Here is a 27,542-nt window from a genome sequence, read left to right as displayed (position 1 = left end):
CATTCCTATCAGTGCACCACACTGTAGGAAAGCTTAGCCCGCACTAATTTGATGTCTTGTTTCCAGGATCATTAATACAGACCCCTTCCTCAAACCTTTAACACTTATTATCATATAGCCAGGCACCGCGGACCAATCAGAAGGGCGATACACACCGGGCTGGCGGGAATCTGTGTGTTACCTCGTCATAACCAACGTGGAACGGGGCCTTCTGATTGGTCCGCGGTGCCTGGCTATATGATAATAAGTGTTAAAGGTTTGAGGAAGGGGTCTGTATTAATGATCCTGGAAACAAGACATCAAATTAGTGCGGGCTAAGCTTCCCTACAGTGTGGTGCACTGATAGGAATGACTCATGTTGCGGATTTTGATTTGTCATTGTCTATTTAGAGCTTTTAGCGGCCTTGGCATTATTAGATATAAAAGGTTTTTTTTTTTTTTTTTTTTCTATTTTTTCTTTTGGACAGACGAGGACGATGTGGCACTGCACTCAAGTTTTTGTAACTTATATTAACAATGCCACATACACATATAAAAGGTTTGAGGAACGGGTTTGTGTTTATGATTCAGGAACCAAGCCATCAAATTAGACTGGACAAAGCTTCATATTGTGATGTCTCTGTACTGCTTGAAATGACTTCTGTTGTGGGTTTAACTTTTGATTTGTCACTCTCTATTTAGACATTTTCAGGGGATGAAGCCTTGACATTATTTAATATAAAAGGTTTGAGAAATGTGTCTGTGTTTATGATCCAGGAACAAAGTCAAAGACATCAGATTACAGTGGACCAAGCTTCGTAATGTGGTGTACTGTTAGGAATGACTACTATTGCTGATTTTAATTTGTCTATTTAGACTGTTTTCACTGGCACCCTTTATGGGATGCAGCCTTGACTTTATTAGATATAAAAGGTTTGAGAAATGAGACTGTATACGAACCAGCAATGAAGGAATCAAATTAGAGTGGACTAAACAGTATACAATGCGGTAAATACTGCAAGGAATGACTTCTGTTGTGGGTTTTAGTTTGTCATTGTCTATTTAGAGCTTTTAGCTGGCACCCTACAGTGGATGTAACCTTGACATTATTAAATGTAAAAGTATTAAGGAACGGGTCTGCGTTTATCAGGAGCAGTTCCCTGTAATTGAATCTTGGCCTGGGCACTGTAACTAAAAGCAGTACCAGTAAATTACTCAGTAGCGTTGACGTAGATACACTTTCAACTGTAATTCTTGATTTTCTAACAGTATTTTAGCAAATCTAGTGTTCACCGTTCAACGGTTCATCGTTAAATTTCATCGTCACAATTATTTTATCACTGTGTTGAGGCCAGGTAGAACTGTATTCCCACACTCACACTCAATCACTATCCGGTTTATCGTCCGTTGTTCCCTGTCTTGCAAGGATGTGGGATGTCGTTTAGGTCTGATTGCTGATCTCCAGCTACCTAGTCTGTAAAGGGGGTTGGTCTTTTGCAGTTTCAGTTTGTGGATATTTTGTTTCCGAAAATAATTTCATCAGGTTGGTAGATCATAGTACATAGAAGTTTTCTTTTACACAACCAGTTATTCTCACCTTGACATTGCTACTGCTAAAATTAAATGCTGTGAACTACCCCCTTACCCCCCATCTATTGAAATTACTGGCCGCAATATTACTGTATATGGATTTTTAGTATTCTAGTCCAGAGTCATTGAATCTTTACTTATAAGTTATACTATGTTGCTGTGAATAGAAACACTTCAAACAGTCTCAGGAAATCATGTTGAGCAATTTGTATTCTACTTTTGTAACATAAAAACTGTTATTAAGCACATGATGAATTGAACTGCCTTTTTTTAAATACAGAAGGGCCCATGTTGCAGCTATAACTAGGAATAGTAGGATTGTATGTCTGTGGCCACAGGGCATTGTAATAGCTGTAATGATGTCTTCATGCTGTGAAGTGATATTAGAGCTTTGTTCGCTGTTGGTATAATTTGTGTTGACGTACATACATACTGTATATTGCAGCAGTAAAGCTCCATAGGTAAAGATATCTATTACTATTATTTGATGCTGTGACGAGATAGGAATAATGGCAAACATTTAACTTTAGGTGTTAATTGTCTATGTGATAGCCTGGAGAGAGGTTTTAAATGCTTGATAGCAGGGTGCTATGTATCATGGCGCCTGATGTAGCTAAAATTCTTCTTCAGATTGTCGGGTGATAAAAGTTTAAGCTTTGAAGGTAGTGTATGTATCCCAGTGGTTCGCAACCATGCCTCTGGAACCAAGAGTTGGGAGTTTGAAATCCAGCTTTTGTTGCTTATCCGACACACACTCTTAAATATTAAGATGTGGTGTATTGTTCATTGTACTTGTCGAAAGGAGCTACCAGGATTCGGACAGGCAAGAACCCTAACCACAAGATTACCAAGTTGCTGGGCAGTTGTAGGCTTGTACATACTGGCTTTTTGTAGTAAATGCTAGCACTGTGGAATGAGCTTGATTTGCCATTGCAAAACGGCCATATCAAGTTAGCAAATTGAATAGTTTTGCTAAAAGAAATCCCTTCCAATTTGCTTCCCACACCAAAATTACCAATTTGGTATGTTATCTAATGTGGCCTTGTAGCTGGCAATGTTAACAACTTGTGGGGAAAAATTTGGGTAACTCGCAATTTTGCTGTTAGTATTCTGTCCCCTGAATTGCTTCAGTAGCCTATTACGGAGAGACGGGGCAGTATCAGGGCTTGATTGCCGGTAGTTGAACAAAGGGTTTAGGGGCTTAAGTGGTCGTTGACTTCCCCCCTCCCATAAAAGTAGAAGTAAAACAGAAATTACAGTTGTAAGTTACACTAGAGTGGTGATGTGGTTGGCTGGTGGGTGGGAAAAAGGGACTCTGGGTTGCTCAAGTCAGGGTTTGTCTGAATCTCTGAGTTTAACATTCTATTTTCAAAGTTAGGGATCTGTGCCTAAATTCATTAAAATTTGATTCTTTGGGGCAAAATTCACCTTCCTTATATTAGTTATAAAGAGTTACCACCTTGCAAATCGCCCGTGATGATGATGATGATGATGTGACTAATTAGATTATCAAGTAGTGCCTTGCACACTGTCATAATATACAGATGATGTGGCCTGCCCTGATTGAAGCTATTTGCCAGGTTTTCTTGGTTATTACCATGAACCCTGCTGCCCTGCTGACTGTGGTTGTGATCAGAGAGGCAATTGTGCCTTAATTCATTAAAATTTGCTTCTTTAGGGCCAAAATCCACCTTCTCTAAAGAGCTAAACATGTCTTGCTCTAAACTGTAGACCCTTCCACACGTCACACTGGAATAATGTTGGTAATATCATAATAGTACATTATCATTATACAGATGATGTGGCCCGTTCTGATTGAAGCCATTTCCCAGGTTTTCTTGGTTATTACCATGAACTCTGCTCCTCTGACTGTAGCAGTGACCACAGAGGCTAATGAAGTGCCCGATGGTGGTTAGGCCACATGGACGTAATTTTATGGATGACATCCACCGGAGACCCCAAAACTAATGCGAGAGGGTGGAAAAAAGGAGGAAATTGCAGCCAAAATAAATGCTGCTAAATCACAGGACTAAATATCCAGTCTATTCCTTCCCAGGCTGGTTAGTAGTACTGTACTAATAGTACAGTACTAATAGTACAGTACTACAAACCAAGCACTGTACTAATAGTACAGTACTACAAACAGTACTACAAACCAGCCTGGGAAGGAATAGACTGGATATTTAGTCCTGTGATTTAGCAGCATTTATTTTGGCTGCAATTTCCTCTTTTTCTTTGCTTCAAGCATTAGTTTTGGGGTCTCCGGTGGATGTCGTCCATAAAATTACGTCCATGTGGCCTAACCACCATCGGGCGATATATCTTGACGTATAACAAGGCATAATTCAGCTGCTGGCTAGAAGCCTCTTCTTTTCACAAATAGTAAAACCATTTTAATTGATTGATTGAATGAGTGAGCACGAAATATCAACCCCAGAAGTTCTGCTGCAGTACCGTAACAGGCCACTAGGAGGCCTAAAATCTAATCGTTTCCAGGTCTCACCAAGACCTACCCACATACCGAATATCAATACAATCCATCCAAGCGTTCTCGAGTTATGCTGGTCTTCTACATACAAACATAGACACATACAATGATACATATAAACGCTACCCAAAACATGTATATTACCCCAAAAAGTAGTAACTCAAGCATCTGGATATGGTTTTGGAAACGGTCAGACGTTTTGGATAGAATCCACTATCCTTCGTCAGTGACACTGAAGTGATCTAGAAGAAACAGGTCTTTTATACTCTAACTATGAATGAAGACAATTTCAGATGTCCAATAGGAAACGTTGTTAGACAATTCAGACAGAAAACAATTTGGATTCCGTCTTGGTGTCTGAAGGTAGCCAAACTTGAAGATACAAAAACATGTAGCCCAGGGCTGGAACTGGAAGCAAAAACCCTGGCAGCAGATTGATGGCAACAGCCTGTGGGACAGTCTTTCAGGATGACGTCAGAAGACTTAACGGTTTACGTAACTCCCATCTGATGTATCGCGCAGCCATCTCGGTCAATTGGAGTGTGGTAAAACCGGTTAGATTGATTCGATGGCCAGCGTCCGCTCGGATCGTTACTTGTCGCCCGGGTGATACACCGTCTCATCAGCTTACTGTAATCCCCGACTGTCCCGAATGGTTGTGAGGCGATTTCGCATGAGCCGAAGCAAAGTAGTGATGAGAAATTTATGGCTATCCTGAATGATCTATGGCTTAATTTGGAGTTAAGACAAGGATTATTGCCCGCGCCATGCATACTTCAGCGCTTCAAGCTTTTAGTTTTATGTGTTGCCTCTGGCAAGGTGTGATGGTCTCAGCCGTGGCCTGGACAAGGACACAACAATTTGTTTCCTTTTTTTAGACTCTCTTTTTTTTAGAATCTCTTTTTTGGGTTTTCAAAATATATTCTACAAGCTGTCTTTTGTTCTTCAAAACATATTCTACAAAAGAAAATAGACCATAGCACACATGCAAAATTAATACTAATAGTAACACACAAGTGTAACATCAAAATTAAAACATGACATCAGTAAGCAATATTGTATTGATACTCTGCAGGTGTCACTGTCATGCCACAATACCATATTACTAGCCTTTTCTGTACATAAAGAGTCTTAGACTGTTAAACTAAAGCTCACTTCATGACAGTTAAAATTTTTTTGGATACTTTTGGGAGTTAATTTTAAGGGGGGGGGGAGAGTTAATTTTGAGGCCTTGCAGTTGTCCAGTTCAGGATTTTCTTCTAAACTACAGAGAGAACCAACAAATAGTGCCTGTGTGAGTTGTAAGAGAAGTGGTTTAAGTTAGTGCCCCAACATGGAGAGGCCAACTGTCGCCGGGCCATCCGATCCTGTTAAAGACGGGACGTTGCAAGGATTTCATGCCGCTTTTAGATATATAAGACTTACATGCTTAAGTTCTATTATCTTATCATTCTCTATCATTTCTACAGTTTCAAGTCCACTCTTGCGGACTAACAACTGTCTTATATATCTAAGACGGCTTAGTTAACGACTTACATGCTTTCTGTAACAGGCTCTGAATAGTTTTAGGCGAGAAAGTAAATGGAATATTGTTGCAGTTGTGTAGTTCAGGATTTTCTTCTGAAACTATAGAGAGAACCAACGAATAGGACTGGCACGGCCTATTTTTAAGCAATAGATGGAGGATTACCTGTCTGGGGAAGTGTTTGAGATCTGATCCTGTAGATTGCAGTCTACTCCGACAGGAGATCGATGATTGACCACACATTCGTTAGAGATAACGGCACGCATATTAATGACTTAATTAGTTAAGATTACAGTCAGGTTCCTTCGTGATTCTTTTTACCGTCAGTGCACGCAAGGTCAATTGCAGCGGTTGCCAGGGATTTGGCTGCCAAAGTCAAGGACAATGTCACACAAAGTACACGTACATGAACGTCGTTGTAAGAGCTTGAAAAACGATGTAGACTTAACAATGTTGACATTGGCACAATTTTTTACAATAAAGTATTCATGCAATTTGCTAATAGTCTCGAGTAAACCAAATCCAGCTAAACCTCTGGTCAAAAGTACTTTCTTTTCCATTGAGAGTTATGCCTTCAATTTGGCCGGCGTGACGTCAACCCACGCCTTTATCGACTTGTTGTGTCTCAGGCTATGGGAAGTGGGCTGAAGCTCAGTAATACCTAGTCAAGACTTGAAATCCATTTTTTGGAGGAATATTGGTAGTCTGGTACTCTGGGTTTGCGTCATGTCTGCGTCTATGGTGCACTTAACCTATTTTTTGTTAGGAGCAAGAAAAATTTTGGTGCAAGATAAATTTTGGTGCACAATTAAACCTTACTGCATCACTTGAACTTGAAATTCTTTAGCTTGCTCATACATCTTTTACAGGTAATATATAACAGTGCCCATATGTTATATTTTCTTACCCTAATTTCAATATTCTGTATATTTGTGGGTGCAGATCTTTGTATAGATACACAGTCAAGAATTACCAGCAGGTGCGCAGCTCCAATTTTGGTGTATTATATTCCATATACAGTCAAACCTGTCTATAGCGGCCACTCAAGGGACTGCATACATTGTGTAAATATGGCCACTATAGACAGGTGGCCACTATATAGAAAATATTTATCAATTGACCATGAGCAAGCTACACATAATTTCAGTTCCCACTATTCTTTCTTACCAATTAACATTGTCTCGATCGGTAAATTCACTGACAAAGACTTGCACTTTAATGCTGGTATACTTTCTGCTATCGCCAAACTGACCCTGTCAGGATTCCAAATCCTCGCAAACTACAATTTCAAACTCAGTGCAGGGTGACATAAGGCTGCAGTATGGTTGCAATAGGCATTGTTTCTGTATCAACGGGACTGGAAATCGTGTGGCCGTGGCCGCGTTGGACAGGTGGCCGTTAAGCCTATTTCTTAATCATTACGAATCCAAGGGACCGACAAAAAGTGGCCACTATGGCCACGTGGCTGCTATGCAAAGGTGGCCGCTAATACAGGTTTGACTGTAGTGCATATTCACCCTGTATTTCAAGCCCTGTTACTAGTCCAGACAGTATTCATGTCTTAACTTCTTGAGCGGACAATAACCTCAATGTTTGAGAGAAAGTCGATTTTTCCTCATTACCTGGCTGGCTCCTTTTTTAATCAAAAAGTTCTTCAAGCCTGGCTTGCCAGAAAATCAAAGTCAAGTGCATTCTCCTCGGGTTGCCTCCTGTAAATGTTACTCCCTGTAGAAGTTCAAAGTCGTGTACTTGACAGTTTGTTCACTTCACCTGTTAATTTCTCCCGACTGAGGGAGCCTATTGGCAATAAAGTTGTATCATTTTCGTTTTGATGGATACGAGGAATGTTTTGAGGTGTGGGAGAAAATCAGAAACTCAATTTAAGTCAAGTCCAAGTAGTTGTTTTCAGGTTAGGCCAAACCAATATATTTTTTTGGCATTCATAAGATAATATGATATGATGTTTAATAATATGATATTATATGATAATATGATAAAATATATTTGTAATATTAACAAGATGAAATCAGCAAGGTGACAAGATTGAAAACGTTGAGCCCAAGTTGAGGGAAAACTTATCTTTACGTTCAGTCTGTGATAAATAATTATGAGATGTTACATTTATAGCAATTTGTAAAATCCATCAAACTTCAACCTTTTTTTAAATACTTTTGTAGCCACAAATCTATATTAAAAATCTTTATTTCAAATTACAGACTACTTTAATCAATGAGTTGTATGTGTTCAATGTGACCTATAGTTGTATATATCAAAATGTACCCAGAGAGTTGAAGAAAGACTGATTGCAGCTGCAGGGTGTCCACAGTGGACTACTATATCTTGACATACATCATTATCAAATAATGTAATACATGATCAAAATGCAGAAAGTTTGCTGCCCTTGAAAACTTGTGGGTGCCGCCCAACAGTGATGTAATGATGTCCGTGTGATATTGATTCGTTGGGCTGTGGTGCACAGATGAGGTAATTTCTCCTCTTCTGTGATGGATATGGTACCTGTACGTGTGTGAGTGGGAATGAGAGACCATTAACCACATCTTTCCTAGATGCATTGCATCATTACAGATATCTACAGATCATTGCAGGTCTCCAGGCTTAAAATTTGTAACATGCACCTAAAGGCAGTCTGCAATTTGTAGACGAAAAAAAATTGCTGGTATGAAGACTACAAATAAGTAGAAACATTCATCTAAGTGTAGAAACATTCATATTTGATGCATTTCGTCATTACAGACATCCTGATACATTTGTACATGTATCCAGTCATCTACAGATCTTTAGAACTTTCAGGGTTCAAAATATATTCTTGATATACAACGTGCAATGTTATGATGTATCTACTGGCAATCTGCAATTTGCAGAATGAAAAGAAGAAAATGAAACTACAGTCATGTAGACACTTGCAATTTTGCAGGTATGTGAGCTGTCAATGCTTGTATGATTTACAAACCCGAATTGGATTATTGCTTTGTTATGTTGAATCCTATGTTTGTAGTTATCTTTTGTACTTTGAGTTATTATTATTGTTACAGGGCTCCCTTGGAAATCAGTTACCACGTTAACTGAAGGGACTACCCTAAAGATCAATAAATAAAATAAAAATAAAAAATGCCACTGCTGAATTCTAAACTTATGTTTAGAAAAATGTTGATACCCTTATATGTCGTAAGAGGCAACTTAATACAAATATGAACTCATTTTTCTTTTAACGGATGTACGTGTCTGAGGGGTAAGGGCAGGCCATTAACACATCTCTGCTAGATGCATTGCGTCATTACAGACATTTCAGGTACATTTGTACATGTACCCAGTCACCTACAGACAGATCATTGCAGGTCTCCAGGCGCAAAATATGTTACAGGCAGTCTGCGATTGTAGACGAAAAAAAATTGCTGGTATCAAGGCTAAGTGTAGAAACAATCAATTTTGCAGGTTTTCAAGCTATCTTGATCTTTCAACTGTTATTTGGAACTAAATAGTTAATAAGCTATTATCAGTAAGAAGTAAGATTTCTACCTCTTATTGTTCTAAATTTAACCAATATACTCTAGTGCTACCATGCAGGTAGCAGTTTGCTCCTACATTTGTATGTTCACTTCTGCTACCTGTCTGGAGAACTGTATATTCAAATCTTTTGGGGATGACGTCAGTTAATGATCGAATTAAGGAATGGGTTGTAGAGCCCTCATTTGAAGACCACAGACCCTCCTGCAAGCGGGTGGAGGGCATTTTGAATGTTGGAACACATGCTCGAATGAGCACTTGAACTCATTCCTTAATTGACTCATGTATTATAAGAGACCAATCATTGCCCTCGTCCAAAATTTGGACGATTCCAGATGTTAGAGATGTCAAGGTTCCCAGATGGAATAGCAGAGAAGCGACTTTATATAGTGTGTGATAAACGTAAGAGCAAACCACTGGATAGTACCCAGGCTACTCTAGTGCTAAGTTACGAAGAGCATTTGATCATTCATGGCCTCCTGTGAGTGAGAAGGCAAGGCGATTAACACATCTCTAGTAGCATACCAAGTATGGCATTATTACAGGCATCTACATTTGTAGGTATCCAGATGTATACTATACAAATCAGTAAGGGTTTCAGGGCTCAAAATATGGGAATAACTTATATTCATGTACAACAACCGGAAATTTGCAATTTGCAGTCGAAGGAAAGAAATCGAAACTAGAAAGTTCAAGTGTCACTGCTGGAATTCAAACTAATGTTTTAAAGTTTGCTTGATTAAGATTTCTATCCGTCATTTTAAAACTTTTGATGTTGGTTCAGTCATTACAGGCAACTTAACAGACAGAATGGAGGTCATTTTTCTTGTAGAGTAAAGGATGTTGATGTGCAAATGCAAAGGGAAGGCCATTAATGCATCTTTCCAGACACATTGCGTCATTACAGGCAGCCAAATATCACGACGTCTAACAATTATAGGGCTTAAAATGTATCCTTAATGTATTACTACTGGCAATCTGCAATTTGCGCATGAAAAGAGAAAATTGAAATTAGAAACTTGCAATTTAACAGGTCTCAAAGTGTTTGTGTTGAATTTTTAACTTAATATTTTTGAGTTTGCTCAACATTTTTTAACCATCTTGTTGAAAATGTTGATGCCCTAATTTTGTGTGAGTCGTTAGAGGCAACTTATTCTCATCTTTCTTCTTGTGACAGATGTACGTGTGTGAGTGCAAAGTAGAGGCCATCAATGCATCTCTCCAGACACATTGCGTCATTACAGCCAGCCAGATATGACGACGTCTACAGATCATTAGAATTTCAGGGCTCAAAAACTATTCTTGATATTATGTGCCTGCTGGATATTTGATATATTTGGAGATGAAAAGGAAATCGAAACTAGAAATTCGCAATTTTGCATTTGTCAAATAAGTGCCATTGCTGAATTTCGAATTTGGCTCAAAATTGCTGTATCAGTCATTAGGAAGAAGTTTTGAGCTAATTTTTCTTCCTGTATGACAGATGTTCATGTGTAAGTGCCGTGGATAAGCCATTAGCACGTCTCTCCCCGTACACGTATGGCGTCATTACCGACATCCGGGTTTCCAGATTTATGCAGCTCCCAACAGGTGTCATTACAAGGCTCAAAACGCATTTCACATCAATCCTGCAGTCTGCAATTTGTGGCAGGAAGTTGAAATGCATTTAGAGAAAATCAGAAACATTATGTTTTGCTGGTGTCAAAACTGTAGGGTCCTGGATAATGTGTCAAGTTTCTCAACATGAAACATTTGGATGCTAGTGTTTCTGCTGGCATTCCAAGACTCAAAGTGCATTTTACATCAATCCTGCAGTCTGCAATTTGTGGCAGGAAGTTGAAAATGCAGGTAGAGAAAATCAGACACGTATGTTTTTCTGGTGTCAAAACTGTAGGGCTCTGGATAAGGCCACACCAATTTAATTTCTTGGTTCACGGATTTTTTCATAAAAAATATGGAGCGAAAGGGCGAAATAAAAATGAAAATAAAAATTGTAAAATGGTTGGGGTAAAGGTAACGGCTAATCCAAAACATAAAGAAAAAAAGTTTTCAGCTTGAAAAAAGTACAAAAACACTATTTTTGTACAGTAACAGCACCTGTACCCACACTTTAAGGAGCTTATAATATAAAGGCCAATTTGCTACACCAGAAAGTTGGTGAATGGTTTCATTAATGGTGAAAATTTGCTGAGTGGTAATTTTTATTTTTATTTTTTTCCCCAAAAAATAGGAGCGAGCGAATCCGTGAACCAAGAAATTAAATCGGTGTGGCCTAATGTATTTATTCAATTTCTGGAAATGAAACATGTGGATGCTTACTAGGGTTTCTCCTTTATTTAAAACTAACATTAAAAAAACAACAAAAAAAACCTTTAAGGTTGTTTTGACAAACTGTCCATTGTTAACCAAATCTAACCTCCCTGCAGTCTGATTCTCGTAACCTAAACAAATATGATGCCAAACAGATAACATCACCTTCTCATAGTTGTTTTGAACGCTAGATCCTGAAATAAAATCATGGCAAGAACCCTGACATTTGTGTATATACCTCAGGATTACTAGTGCTGCATTGATACATCTCTTCCTAGTATCATGTATTTTTCTCATGTTGCAGTATGTAACTTTGCATCTGGTTGAAATATGAGAGTTGATGTTACTTTATCAGGAAGAATCTTTTAATCTAATCCTCAGCCATTGCTCACCTCACCAAACTGCCAGTGTAATTTTATCAGTCTGCAATATTGCATCTCAGCAGGAAAATAGTTTCAGCTCTTGGCTTGATAATCATAATGTGCCATGATCACTATTGTACAGTTTTACTGTCTACAAGTTATTATTCTAACTTGAGCTGTTCCTTTGGCGTCGTAAGGTCTAAGTTGAGTTGTAAATGAGCACTAAATTTTACACAAGTTATAGACTGTCTGTTGTGTTGATGTATATGTGTTATAAGAGATGGTCACCGATGCATTTAATGTCTGTAGTTTGCCTATATTTTTATGTAGTAAAGTGTGTAAAAATTGCCCTTCTACTAGCACAGGCTATTTAATGACTTCTAGGAAGCAGCTGGTGTTGGTGTGCGGCGTGCCTGTTCTAGGGTAATTGGGTATCGTACTTGTTTCGCGAGGGACACCCGAGGGGCCGACATCCATATTACCGATTCCGGTAATAATTTATTGCCTAAACGAGAAGAATTTATGGCCCTAATTGAGAAATTGCATGTGGACAGTTGTTCTGGGGGGCAGGCCGCACGATGATGGAAAAATTGGCACGATCGAGAATTGAAGAAAATTGGAACGAACGGAGGAACAACGCGCGGCACAACTCGGCTTAATAGATCGCAGCCTCCCGTGATTTCGGCACATCATTTGGCGTCCTCGAACGCAGGCATGCCGGAGAATTGGGGTCGCTTCTTAAGGGGATTCTGTCCGCGTTTGATGCAACTTGAAAGAAGTGCAATTGCCACAAACTCGAGAGTGAACTTAAAGTTATTTGTATTCCGCTGATGTGCCCACAGAAGTCTCACAATCCATCAGTGCAAACATGTTCTCCAACATTCTGATAACGCTTCCCAGTGGTAATATTGCCTTCTTTGAATTCTAACTTAAATTGTAGTTGGACAATCAAGGCTGTCTCAAGGCAGGGTTGAACAAGTCCACTCGTTGGATTGTCCCAGGCTAGTGAAAGTGCCCATTGCGCAAGTGCATGTCCTACCCTACTTGTCCATTTGGGCAATTAAGATTTTTCCCTGAGTGAGATTTTGATACATTTGTTGCTTATCACAGTCATGGCATCAAGGCATTGGAAAACACATAAAAACAGAGCCAATAATAAAAGAATTCCATTGCTGGAAGTGAAAAGTGAATTTTACTAAATTTTTAGAAAATTGTACTGTCCTTCCATTCCAGGATGGAAATTTGCCTGTTGTGAAGGACAAAAATTTCACCGTCTGTCCAGAAAGTCTGATAATATTATTTTTTGTGTGACAGGAAAAAAAGGCGGAGACAGTCATGTGTGTAAAGCTGGCATTAACAACAAGCCTTGTTGACTTCATGATTAATACAGATTTTATAGTTGTCTCTATCTTATTAGGGAAAGATCGATGTTCACACAACACAGATGAATATCAATCTGTCGCTATATGTCTTTCGACTCAGGAGGCTTAATCATTTTCATGTTAAGTTACATTAATTGTCATTTTCCCAGTGGTCATTAGTACCACGATTACTGTGTGGCCAGGTAATAAATCATGACCAACTCAATATTTTCAACCGTAGACCTGAAGTTTTAGATATATGTGTATGGTTCTTAAAAAAATAATAATTTAGTATTATATAGAATAGAATTGGCATGTTTGTTGTTATGATCATTTCTCTTTGTACTTTCATTTGTATGCTTAGCCTTAGATTCATCACTCATTAGCAATTCCTGTTCCGTTTGCTTTGAAGTCAGCGTGTTTATGCCAACAAACTGGAAGTCATTCTATTTCCGTGTGGCATCCTGGATTGACATTAGAGTCAAGAAGAGAGATTTATTCTGAGTGCTTTACACACGCACGCACATTTATGTAATCCATCCTTTGAATGAAGCAGACAAAAATAGCAGCTCCGTAAGAACTGTGGGATGAAATCTTCAGAATACATTAGCATTTCTTGCTTTAATGTCAAATGGGGTCAGTAAAGATCGTGATGTGATGTTTTTCTAATGAAGTTTGCGCAGTTATGCACAGTGAAGCAGCGTCCTAATTGGCGATGGTACCTGCCACAATCTGTGGTAATTATCCCGAAAATCATGTCATCAGCATCGCAGCGGGACCCAATTTGCGTGGAAATCAGTCCCCGAAGTAGAGGTGCTCCGAATCGTCTCATCCTTGCGTCCGTAACACCCAGTAGTAGTTCCCAAATCCTTCCCATGAGCTGTCACTAATCCCATTGATTCCTGTAAACCCTTTTCTCCCTGAGTGGCTTTGTTGATGGCATTGGGATCTATCTACCCGGCCCAAAACAACCCTGCAGGGATCATTAAGTCCCTCCCCATTCTCTCCCTGCCCTTGCGTGCTTTTCTGATTTTAAGAGAGCTCCCTTTCATCTCGCAACGTTTGATCTGGGTGCAAAGGCCACCTGTTCGAGTCGTGGCAAGGAGTGAGGCTTTCATGCACTCCAATTTGTACTTGCGCGCCGTCCCCGGGGTATCGAGAGGGCGTTACTCCTGATCTTCATCCATTAGGAGACAAAACTTAGACGTCAGACCCGGATGCAGACCTCTCGTCGGCAGACAGAAAATCTGCCAGCCCAGTTTCTTTGAGTGAGAGACTGCCACGATTGTGTGTATTTCTGTCTAGAAGACCTGGTCCACTCAAGGAGTACCTTTCCTTATGCGGCATGTAGTCATGGAAACCAGGCTTTGCACCGGTTTGCTGAGGATGATTTACATGCATCGCCACAGTGATTGAGTACAAGGGGGCTGCTTGACGACCTTTATGGATTGTGTTCTTGTGGAATTGAAGGGACGGTGCTGAAAGTGCCTTGCTCAGTGGGAGCCTGCGGCTGTTTCTTTTCTCGGCAGCACGGAAGAGAGAGAGCTTGGCTGGACCACCAACGAAGCAGCACGCAGAGGAAAACCTGTTAACTGCTGCCCAGGGTCTCCCTGCTGCCGTGTTGAGCAGAATCTTCCCCAGTCGGCTGAACGTGGGCGGAATAGTGAGCACTTCCTGCCTGGATTAAGTCCTCTCCTGCATTTATGTATGGTTTACAGCAGTGTTTACTCGTGCAATCATCCGCAGACCTCCGCTCGTTGGTTGCCATGGTGAGAAAGGGGATACTCCCCTCAGCTTGGCGGTGTGAGAATGATAATGAGGGGACTGTCCAGGACGTTTTCTTGGGAAGGAGTAAGCGCTCATTCTAACCGGCAATGGACGTGTTGACACAACAAAAAACTACCTCCGGCATTATTCTCTCTGCAAGACGTGAATGCGTGCCACCGGGTGTCCAGCCGGTGTCCTTACTAAGGCTCCGTGGGGAGACACGTGGGGGTTTGGTGAGCCACGGCTTGCTTCTGCACATCTAATATTCAGTATTTCTCTGTGCCGACCGAAAGGCTGAAGCTGTGGGTGTATTTTTCTGTCATGGCTGCTATCAGTGGTGGCACAGGAGCGTCTCACGTCGGCTCCACACTCGACCAGGATCTGTTCGGGGTGGACCAGAGATGGAGCAAAGAGTGCCTCTACGAGGAGAGCCTCCGCTACAAGCGGGACAAGAAGATCCGGCTGAACGTGGGGGGAGCTCACTTCGAGACCCGGCTGAGCACACTGAAGAGGCACCCCAACACACTGCTGGGCAGTGAGGAGAGGGAGTACTTTTACAACGACGACACCAACGAGTATTTCTTCGACCGGGATCCGGATATTTTTCGGCTGGTGTTGGGATACTACCAGACGGGGAAGCTTCACTACGTGAACCAGGAGTGCATCTCGATGTACGACGACGAGCTGACGTTTTTTCGAATACCTGCCTCGGAGATCGGTGACTGTTGTTATGCAGACTATGAGGAGAACCGAGAGTTGGTCAAGCTGAGGACGATGATTGACAGCTTTCACAGGTGTCACTTCTTCAATCCGACGCTAATGAGCATGCGGGAACGCCTGTGGAGGAAACTTTCGTACGACGTAACCGTTACCGGGTTTTGGATGTCGCCGCCGACAGTGATCATGACGTTCGTTGTCTTAATCTGCACCATTCTTGCAATTATGGAAACCGTGCCTTGTGGAACTTTCGACGGTAGGCCTGATTCGAAGCGCTGTGGGGAGGAATATAAGAATCTATTTTTCTACTTGGACACGAGCTGCGTGACGATATTCACATGTGAGTACCTGCTGAGGTTATATGCTGCGCCGAACCGTACTGCTTTTGCGAAAAGCTGCCGTAGCTTGATAGACATAGTCGCTGTAATGCCGTACTATCTGGGTAACATAATCGGATCCAAATCCCTTCTCGGGTCTTTCCAGACTGTGCGTGTTGTCCGATTCTTGCGGGTCTTCTACTACTCCAAGGGACTGTACATCCTGTTCCGAACGCTGCAGTCCGTTGCCATGGAAATGGGATTTTTCCTGATATCCTTGTCGGTGACAATCATCCTGTTTTCCACCATTATGTACTACATGGAGAAAGCGTTTGCCTTTGGTACGTTCACGAGCATTCCCGCCACGTTCTGGTTCGCGATCGAAACCATGACGACGACGGGTTACGGGGACCTTGTGCCACAGTCGTACATGGGGAAGTTCATCGGGGGAGTCTGCTGCATCAGTGGGATCCTCCTCATCACCCTGCCAGTATCCATTACGGTGTCGAATTTCAGCCGGTTGTACCACCAGGTCATGGACCGGACTGACATGCGGCAGCACCGTCTCGACGACATGCAGGTAACTGTTTGTTTGTTTGTTTGTTTCTTTTGTTTGCTGAATGTCATTTTGCTGGATGGAGGACAAAAACTGTTGATAATTATTGTTATTGTTATAATGATATGCTAAAATGTGTTTCTATCATTTGTTTATTGATTGTCATCACATTTGTGGACGAGTGACAAAAAGTGTTCTTCTAAAATCTCTTTCTATCAGCGTGACAGATGACCTGTTATTTGAATTTGTTAATTTCACAAAACCCACCCATTGCAGGAAAAAGTGACACTCTGTATTCTAGTTCCACAGCTTCCAAAAATGGAGTGAAACCCCAAAAGCTTAGATTGTATTCCTTAGCAGTTCCTACAAGAATTGTTCCTAGTCACCATTGTTATCTTGCACTGTCTGCATATTTTGTTTGTTACTGTAACTGTTAAAATTGGCCCTTGGGCAAAATAAAACTTTGTCATATTGAATGAAACTTCATTGAATGTCACCACATTTGTGGATGGGTGACAAAAATTGTTACTCTGAAAATTCTGTCAGCATGAAAGCTCTCCGGTTTTGACAGGTAAATTGTTCAGATTCATATGTTTAATCAATAACTCAAGGAAGGCCACAATTCACCTGGAAACTCGAATTATTTCTTTGTGTTATAAGTTTGAATGACCCTATTCTGTGTGTGAGCTGTATATTACACATGCCTTTTTCCTAAGGCCTCACCAATTAATTCTTAGGTTCTTGGACATTTTTAAGTAAAATAGCAAAAGTTCAAGATGAAAGCAGAAGGCTAGATAGAAAGCTTACATCTTACTACATGCATATGTATATTCACTGCTTGAAAGTTTGCCCAGCAAGGTACAGCCATCAGACTGTTATTTTAAAAAAATCTAAGAACCAGCAAATGAAATTGATGTGGTTTGGAAATCTGGTAGTCATACATGTGATGATGACTATACAATACCGCACATTGTGTCACACCTGCACATGTAAACCCTGCATGTCAAGCTCCAAGACTAATGTTTGAAGCTGTGTAGTGAAAAGCTCATACCATTATGACAGTGAAATGAATTTTGCTCCATCTTTCAGCAACAGGTAGTGACATTGCAGAAAGGACTCCTAGCCTTGCTAGCTAACGGGAGTCCTTTCTGTGACATCACTGCCTATTGTCAGTTATCCTACCAAAGTTCCACAGTAGACGATTGGTATAAAGATTGTACAGATGTCTTCAGAAAATATTTCTCATGAATGATTGAGGAAATTTCTTAAAATCACTTAAAGTCATCTGCAATAATTCTAGGGAAGAACTGATTTTAGAATGCCTTGTTCCTGTGTCGATGACAGTAAAATTTGTAATTCTAATGGTTTCTTTTCTGGTGTGGCAAAAGGTAGTTTATACTGGATGGAATATTTTCAAGTTTCATTTATTCATGGGCTCAATAAAGAACAGTGATGTATCACTAATAGAGATTTTAATGAAACCAACCCCAAATTTGTGGTTTGTTCGGTCTCAGCATTTTCTCCTCTTGCCTTAGGTACCTGACAACTTCCAGCTTCAGTACGACCACATGATGGCCTGTCTAGGGAAGGTCTTCGTCCGGGACAAGAAGCGCCGACGGAGCTCCATCTGGAGTTTACTCTCGCGGAAGAGCAGCCGTGACTCCATGGCGTCGCGGAAGTGGAGCACCGACGAGGAGGGCTCGCGGAGAACGAGCCGTGCGGACAGCGTGGGGACGCGCAGCTGGCTCAACTGCGACGACAGCCCGATCCGCAGCCGTGCCATGAGCTTCCTAACCGTGTTCAGCATGGATGGGATAATGTCCAGGAGGAGTAGTACTGCCTCGCGCCGGAGCAGCAACGCGTCGCGTCGAAGCAGTATCTTTTCCCACCGCAGCAGCCAGTCACGTAGCTCCAACCCTTCCAGTAGGAAGGACAGTAATGAGGAGAGCAACGAGGTCTCCAAGAAGGGGAGCCGTGAGGAACTCAAGTTACGAAGGCTCGGAAGCGAAGGTAGCGGGGTGAGATGGGGTCCGTATAACGACGGAACCGGGGTCAGGCGAGGTCGGGCAGAGGGTCTCTTGAAGAAGCCAAGCTTCGACATGGGAGGGGGGGTCAAGGGGAGCAAAGTGGAGTTTCACACAGATCTCGTTCACATAGAGCTGACTGACTTAAGCAGCAGCCCTCTCGCGGGAAGGAGAATTAGCAGAGACCAGAGGCCAAGCAGCGTAGACAGGGAAGAGGGAGGGCTGTCGAGGAGAGGAAGCAGAGGCGGGTTAGCGCCGGGGTTTCCCCAGACCGCTCGGAAAGGGAGCTACGATTTGCAGATGCTCGGGTTAACCGAACACCAGGGGATCCTGAAAGCGGCTCGAAGCGATCATCGGTTATCAGACGCGGACGAACAGAGGGGCTTGCGCGATTCTAGCAGGGACCACTTACGTCAGTATGGCAGCGAGCTCGCCGTCGCGAAACCAAACTCGGAGCAAGGAATCCTCCGAAAGTACGACCATGCAACGAACAATGTGCCCAGACTGACTTGCGAGGGAGAAGAACTGGTGACCTCTGACCTAGATATAGTTGGCAGCTCGGCCAGCATTGACAGTAAGGGTCGTCGAAGGAGGGTAGGGAGGGATGAGACTGTGTCGGTTCGGCAGGACGACACCAGAACAGTCAGGCAGGGGAAAGTAGAGTCTGGCGTAGAAGAGATCGAAATGTCAACGCTGCAAAGCGTAGAAGGGGCAAGCGTTGGGTCGGAAAATGCTGCAGGGAGTGGTTCGAGGGGGGAGGGGATGCTGGCTGTGCCTGATGGAAACGGGAGTAGGAGGAAAAGCGAGGGGGGGTTGACTCCGAAGTCAATGAAAAGGAGGGTTTCATTCCAGGACGATATGACTGATGACGAAGCTTGAGGGAGGGGGGACACAACACCCAAAAGTACAACAATGACTTATGTGGCCACAGATACCGTTGTATACCAATTTATTTGTTTGGTTCTCAGCCTTCGTCAGGTAAAATAGACCAAGCAGACATTACAAAGTAGAGGGCAGCAAGGACAAGTTGAATATGACTGTATTCACTCCATAAAAATATGACTGCTCGAAGCTTTAGGGCATAAACCTGGTCCTCAAGCTTTGTTTTAATCATGTTTCTCCAATTGAAAATATTTTTTGAACACGAGAGCCAACTGATTAAATTGGCTAGGCCTGATACATGGCAAACAAGACCTAATGAACAAGGGCAGTTGGAATATTGCTGGTATGTGAAGATCAGACAGCAAGAATGATCATGACATATTTTCCAATCCCCAGCTATAACTGTGGATGACTGTCTGCAGCGCTGCAGTGAATACTGGCTGCAGTCACTTTGTATTGTGACTGCATTTTCACAAAGTTGAAAAAAGTTTCTTGGCATTTTTACCTTGTTCTTCAAAGTGCTGAAGAACGATAGAAGTATGATAATCCTTCAGTGAAGTTAAAAAAGGTGAATGGATCAAATATTTTGGTCAGTTCAATATGTTACATTCAGACACGAACAATGTGTCACTTCAGACTGCAAATGAAAAGACTGTCACTGAAAATGATACTGATATGTATAGTATTTCTTTATGTCTAAATGTGAAAGGATTTTGAGTCATTTTGCTTAGCTACTAGCAAAGGTTTTTTTAAACAAGAATTATAGAACAGAATACTAGAATGTTCTTTCTTGTGAGTTCAAGCCTGAGATTATATTATATTATAAAGAATGTCTTCTCTCCAGCCAAAGATACAAGATTAATTTATGTAGGACTAATGTCAGTTTTAATCATTATACTTTTGTTGCCTGCTCCAAAAAGTATGACACCTACTTGTGAAGAAAGAAGCATACGTGGCAAATTGGCTACAGTTGTATGTACGTTCCTTGTCAGTTACAACAATTAAAAGCACTTTCGTATCCACTTTTCTTTTCCTTCTCTTTCATGGACATGATTTTATTTTTAGTGATGCAATTATCTTTAGGCTGTATCTTCAACATGTATTGAAGTTTTGTTTACCTTGTAGTGTCTAGTGGCACATACAAATGTATAGGTACGCAAGATTTCTTGCCTTTTCAGTGGCATGTTTACAGAAAGTGTTGCTAACACTTCCACATTTAATGGGCTTGAGGCATCTCTTTAAACACTGGACCTCCATTTTATGTGTCTCCATACAAATGGGTGGACGGGTACCAGGTGAGCTACAGGGACATCCCCTATATGCAAATGTTGTTATTGTTCACCTTGTAGTAGCACGTATGATATAGGTTAGCAAGCTCCCTGCTGTTTCAGTAGTAGGGTTACTATATTTTTACTGGAAGTTTTGCTGTAGCATTCCCCATTTAATGGGCTTGAGGCATTTCTTGAAAAATGGCACCTCCATTTTATGTCTCTTCTTACAAATGGGTGGAGACTAGACCAGTTGAGCTCCAGGGACATTCCCTGTATGCATGGCTTGCACACATTAGTTTGTTCCAATGAGGCAAAATCTGACCCGGAATCTAAGGACAATCTGGCTTCTCGGGCTAACGAATGAAGAGACTTTCCTTTGAAGTCATCACCATGGTAACCGTCGTGACGTGCTTCGATTAAAGGCACGGCAGCGGGAAGGAAACTAATGGGCACGAAGCAGCCATTAATTTCCATGTAGCGCTTGTACTGGCTTAGTGAAACCTGTAACAAGCCTTGCACCGCACAGCTTACTTTCTGGAGGGAAATCTGTCTTGTTATTATCGTCCCATTGCAATGTGCACTGGCCTGTCCAAATTGCGCTCTGGCTTGAGTTAAAGCTATTATTTCTGGTGCCAGTTGAATTGCGAGATTGTTCCCGAAGTATTTCAACCTTCGGAATTCCTAATCATCCATGGACAATGTAACTTTAACAGTCACAGAACAATCTTATTAGTACTTACTGTCACACCGTTACCAAACTGATGTATTGTCCCATCATTTGTTATGTAATATGAGACAGACGTGCTGGCATATTGATATTTCTGTTTTGACTGTACATGGATATTGGGCGATTTATAATAGCCGTGGGACGGACGTGCGATCTTTCAGCTCACCTCAATAAAGGTTAGACATTCATGTAATGAGATATGTGATACAAGATACTGAAAAAAATGGACACATGTTGTTAACTGTCAGACGTTTCAGACAGCATCCACTATCTTTTGTTAGGGCCTGTAGTCCAACAAGTACAGTATTGAACCCTAAATAGTTACTGATTTGTTAACAGTAACATGAATACATGAATTTCACTGCCTCTGGTTATTACTAGAATTCATAATTTCAAATATTTGATCGCTAGGATTTAATTTAGCTATGTTTTTCCACTGTTAGAATTAAAATACAGAGAATGTATTTCTCTCTATACAACCAAATAAATCATATCAAATTAAATGCTGTAAAGTACTCCCTTTAGGCCTGATCACAGTATTTAATGGCTTTACAGTATGAATCGATACGTACATGAGATGTAGACAATTGTAAGACAGATCTTACTTGCTTAGGACTGTCTGTCAGGTACTGATAACCATAAATCTAGTAAGTTAATTACAAATTCTTACCTGAGGGCTAATTACAGGTAAATAGATTGGGCAAACAAATTATGTAGAACAATATAGAATGTGTCTAATCTAGTCTAAAGGCCACCTCTTGTTGGGTTCGACGTGCTTTTCTGAGACAGTGGACGACAAAGGATCCCATTTTATAATGTGAACCCACACGTTATACAAAAGGTGGGTATAACCCTAATGGTGCTGTAATATGACTATGACTGACTGCCTGACACATTATACAAAAGGTGGTATCATTTGTCTTCCTCTGTCTCAGGAAAAGACATTGAATCCAACACGTTGAATTGTGATGTTAGGAGAAGGAACATGATAACCTCTCCTCTTTGATTGATCAGTCCAATTTCAGCACCAAGGCCAGGTTGTTTTGGATAGTTGTGCAGTTCCGTATCAGCACTAGACAGATGTTGTTATGGGCAAGGATTAATATGTTCTGTCTATTGATAATGACAGCTGACTTTGATATATGTTGGCAGTTTATGGTTCAATGACTCTGGCTGTGGTACTAGCTTTGCTGTAGAAAAAGTAGCACAAAATTGATCCAGTTTGTGCTGAAGTTTTATGAAATGAGATCAACAGTAAATGTTTTGGATGAGATCGACAGGCTTTGTGGGGTTGTGGTGCAACAGGATGTTTGGTACAGAAGTCAGAGGTCCTGGGTTAAATTCCAATCTTTTGTTCTTAAGAAAAGCACACAACACGACTTTCCTCACTCCATCCAGGTGTAAAAATGGGTACCTGGCTTCAGTTGGGGAGGTAAAAGGTGGTGGAAGGAGAGTAATAAGTTTTGCCTCCCAGTACCATGCCCAGGTTGCATTTGCAAGTGGGCAAGTGGGTATTTCTAGCCCTGGTGAGTTACTGATGATAACCTGCCTCCTTGCATTCCTCTGTGATTGAACAGTCCAATTTCAGAACCAAGGACAGGTTGTTTTGAGTAGTTGTGCAGTTCCATTATCTGTACTAGACAGATGTTTTTATGGGCAGTGATTAATATGTTTTGTCTATTGATAATGACAGCTGACTGTAATATGTGTTGGCAGTTTATGGTTCAATGACTCTGGTTGTGGCGCTAGCTTTGCTGTAGAAAAAGTAGCACAAAATTGATCCAGTTTGTGCTGAAGGTTTTTAAATGAGATCAACAGTAAATGTTTCAGATGAGATCGACAGGTTTTGTTGGTTATTGTGGCATAACAGCAAGATGTTTGGCACAGAAGCTAGAGGTTCTTGGTTAAAATTCAATCTTTTGCTCTTTAGAAAAGCACTCAACATGACTTTCCTCACTCCACCCAGGTGTAAAAATGGGTACCTGGCTTCAGTTGGGAAGGTACATGTAAAAGGCAGTGGAAGGAGAGGGATGGGTTTCATCTTCCAATACCATGCCCTACATAGACACAGTTGATAACAACACACTGCCCTGACGGCCTTCGAAAAGGCTATGGGACTACATTTACCTTTACTTTTACAACAGGCTAACAGTCTTTTCCGGCTTATGGCTGCCAAAGTGCAAAGGCAGAAACTTAGGCTACAAATATTGTCCTTTTTATACACCGCTGCCCATTTGATATAGTCTGCACTTCAAAGCTGTGACCTGAGGGACGGTGTTATGATATATGATAATTTGTATTACAGCAGATGCTTTGGTTTGTTGTTGAATAAGCCTGAACCTCAGGCCATAATTTTTTTGCTTTTTGTTCACCGCTGACCATTTGAAACTGTCAGGACTTGAAAGCTGTGCCTTGGAGGAATGGCGTAACGATTTAACGATTCATTTTTCTACAAATCCACGTGCTTAACTGTTAGAAAAGGCTCAAGCCGAACAAGACTGGCTTCAATATTTCAGTTTCTCTGGTCGCTTCAGGTCTTCAAAGCTCTGTCCGAGAGGGAATTGGTCTAATGGTTACAATGTAGCAATATGCTTATCTGCAGTTTCTGGTGCTGATGTTTTCAAACATTCATAGTCTCAACAAAACTGGATCTTTGGCTGCAAATATTTCAATTTCTCTGGTTGTTTGAGGACTCACTGTCTCTCTGTGTCTGAGAGACAGTGAGTTATGATATAACATGCTGTAATGCAGTATCATGTACTTTCATAGTACTTTCATAGTTCGAATACAGTGATCAGTTAACCATTTTGATTATAGATTTCGTGGGTAGCAGAAGCAAAATATATCAGTCAGGAAGGACTGTACAGCTGTGTCCGAGAGGGATGGCATTACAATATAGATAGGCTTTACTGCAGCTCGGACATCACAAGCTCAACGAGACAGGCAACAAATATTTCTCTTTCTGCGCTCTTTCGGTAGTTTGAGGACTTCAAAACTGTGTCGAGGAGGGATGGTATTACGATATAAATATGCTTTTCTGCAGTTTCCCGTGCTCAAACATTCACAAACTGAACAAATATTTCACTTTCTGCACACTCCCAGCAGTTTGAGGACTTGAAAGCTGTGTCGAGGAGGAATGGTGTTACGATATAAGTACGCTTTTCTGCAGTTTCCCGTGCTTATGTGTCCAAACATTCACAAACTGAACAAGACAGGCTACAAATACTTCATTTTCTGCTCTCTCCCAGTCGTTTGAGGACTTGAAATTGAAATCTGTGTCCGGGAGGGATATCTTTACGATGTGATGACGTGCTTTAGACCAGTTTCCTGCGCTTATGTTGTCAGGGGAAATGTTTCCACGACCGATCCACTTACAGACTTCTGGATGGTGCAACTTTCACTTAGGCCTAGGGAAAAGAAATGTTATGTTTCCTGTTTCAGTCCTGAAAAAATTATTCGGTAGGTAGGTATTGTCCTTCTTTTTTCGTCATCAGATAGGACATTCAAGCAGTGTTTTTACTTCAATAGAAAGCAGGCTGAATAAAAACTGGAAACTGTGACTCCACTGCCCACCCCCCAAAAAAGGCTAGGTACGGCAGGTCTTTCTAGGGTAGGTCAGAAAACAGGAAACATAACATTTTTTTTCGTAGGCCCTACTGACTTCTGGATGGTGCAACTTCCACCTGACAGTGATGGCAGAGATGGTTTATAGTAGATGGTAACATCGTCATACTTGCCTCCTGCTTTCCCTTGGAAAAACCAAACCAGGGCTGTCTTAAAGCCCCCTTTACAAATCAAGAAATTAGCTCGGCCAAGTTGTCAGTGAGCTCTTAATTATGAGGAGGCATGAACCTGATGCCTACAAGCAAATGGCAGAGTTTTTTTGTCGGCATCAGGGTCATACCTCCTCGTAATTTAGAGATCGCTGACAACTCGGCCGAGCTAAATTCTTGATTTGTAAAGGGGGCTTTAGGACCCGTCCCTCCGTCCTGGAACAACAAAAAATTCACCCTTTCTGTTCCAAAATCTGAGCTTCAGCACATAGATTGATGAAAATGTGTTTTCATAAGCTTAAAATGACATATTTTACAATTTCACAAGTAAAATCAACAATTATTATATTGGATCCTAAACAATGAGAGGGATGGAAACAAATTTAAATCGGATGACAGCCAAACACATCCATAATTCAAGAACAGAACTTCTAAATGGAATGTTGAGTAGGGCAGGAAGTACTGCGTGCACTGGTATTCGCAGAAAAACGAATCGTTAATCCAGGTTCTGCGAAAGCCTGTTTTTCATGAATATTCATGTCTTTCACTAAATGTTTCATCTGAGATCCACAATCTTCAAGGTGTGTCCATCTAGTTTCTGCTTAATACTAAAACCAGCTACACAGTCAGTGTTTTTTAAGGGGGACTTGTGAGCAGGGAGCAGTGAAACATTAATATATAACAAGCCACTAGGGGGGCCAAAATCTGATAATTTTGAGGTACCCACATACCAAATCCATCCAGGCATTATCAAGTTATCGTGTTTACATACATGTACACATACACATACACATACACATACACATACACATACACATACACATACACACACGCTGTCAGAAACACTGGCATAGACACAGTCACACACACACACAAAAACACACACACACACATACTCGCAACTGAAGACAGGAAAGTAAATTGAAAGTAATCAGGAAACGATCTGTGTTTTCTGTTTAGTTGAAAGGATTTTTTTAAAACCATAAAGTTCCTTTTCCCACTGAGTCCGTGATAGATTTCTTTTGACTGTCTCCTGTTGCTTTACTCAAAAAGCTATCAAGCATATCTTCTTATTAATGCTACCGAAAGGAATCCATGTGTAGGGAACTTAAGTGATATTATTGAGAAAGGGCAGCGCCACGAACTAGCAGCCTGAAAGGCTGTTATAAAACAAATTGATTCTTCCCGGCCCTTTGACATAGAGGAACTACATCCCCAATCTTGATGCAAGGAAGCGTACACTTAAGGAGAGTGCTTGCGTCACCAGGCGCCTCGTAAGGCTGTTAGAAGGAGACGGAATCGGTCAGTGGGGGGCCGGAGGCGGCCTCGTGAGTTGTGATAAAACTTGTTGGCAATAAGATTGGTTCTGCCCCCCTCCCGCGGAGCACCTGGGAGATAATGCGTAATGCAATGATTTCCGTGATAACAGTTAACCCTGTGAGACATAAAACCATGCTGGTGATTTCAAAGTACGTAAGATCTTTATGGCTGGAGTCAGACGAGATGCTATAGTTTTACTCTTATTACATGAAGGATTGTTGGTCGTGTGAGAGTTACTGTAAATGTATTTGATTTCGCGGGGATTTAATTTCGCATTAGCAGGAAAATGGAGTTTTCGCGGCCATTTTAAGTTTGCAGCAGCGCCATAGACTGTCGTCTGAAACTATGATGGAAAAATTATCCGAGGTAGTTTTAAGTTAGCGGTGAAGTGGCCACCGCAAAAACCGTGAACATAAAACCACCGCGAACATCTCTGCATTTACAGTACCTCGTTTAGGCTGTGCCCGTGTACGCCAATTTCACGGTAACTCTGCAAGTGAGATGTGATTTTCTGATAAGCCAAGCCTTTCAAGATATCAGAGTTATATTAACAACAATATTTTTGTTGCTTGCGTAAATTTTGTATATTGTATCTTATTACCAGGTTTTGTTTGTCTGACCTTCTTCATTGCTAGTAGATAAGATATATTACAACTCGTAAGCTTAATGCTCGTGATATCGTTGACTGTAGATAATGGAAAAAAAAACCTGTTACTGCTAGACAGAAATCCATTTGGTTGCCATGAACTTCTCATCCTTGGTCGTGAGGAAGGCACACGCTGTCCTAATGGGGGTCAGGGGTCAGCATCAACAAGCCTTGACCTATCGGCAACCAGTGACATTTGACCTGCTGGGGTCATGATATTGTCTGTGCCTTGATAATGATGTTACCCCACTGGGCTCCAAGCAGACGCAAACTGTTGGATCTATACATCATAGAAATCATAGAATGGGAATGAATTAGAAGATATATTTTGATGTTATGAATTAGTGATTCATTGTCCTTTTTGATGTGTACTAGTGGAAAAATGTAGTCCTTAGTTTTGTG

At 41.3% G+C, this 27,542-nt stretch overlaps 2 protein-coding genes across 2 annotated transcripts in view; both read left to right on the top strand.

The window, feature by feature from the left end:
* LOC118419274 (transmembrane protein 131-like) overlaps nucleotides 1-27,542 on the top strand; it is a 123,479-nt gene that overhangs the window by 15,851 nt on the left and 80,086 nt on the right. The window lies entirely within an intron of this gene.
* On the top strand, nucleotides 13,458-16,825 carry LOC118418913 (potassium voltage-gated channel protein Shal-like). Its single transcript, XM_035825052.1, has one exon. It carries the CDS (start codon nucleotides 15,229-15,231, stop codon nucleotides 16,627-16,629), a length of 1,401 nt encoding a protein of 466 aa, XP_035680945.1. The 5' UTR covers nucleotides 13,458-15,228; the 3' UTR covers nucleotides 16,630-16,825.

This window comes from Branchiostoma floridae, chromosome 7, assembly GCF_000003815.2.
Source record: "Branchiostoma floridae strain S238N-H82 chromosome 7, Bfl_VNyyK, whole genome shotgun sequence".
Taxonomy (NCBI): Eukaryota; Metazoa; Chordata; class Leptocardii; order Amphioxiformes; family Branchiostomatidae; genus Branchiostoma; species Branchiostoma floridae.
The sequence above is the reverse complement of the archived record's forward strand: the minus strand, read 5'-3'. Positions and strand labels throughout refer to the sequence as shown.

Excerpts from the sequence above, each read along its gene's own strand:
- LOC118418913 (XM_035825052.1), top strand. The coding sequence starts at position 15,229 with ATGGCTGCTATCAGTGGTGGCACAGGAGCGTCTCACGTCGGCTCCACA.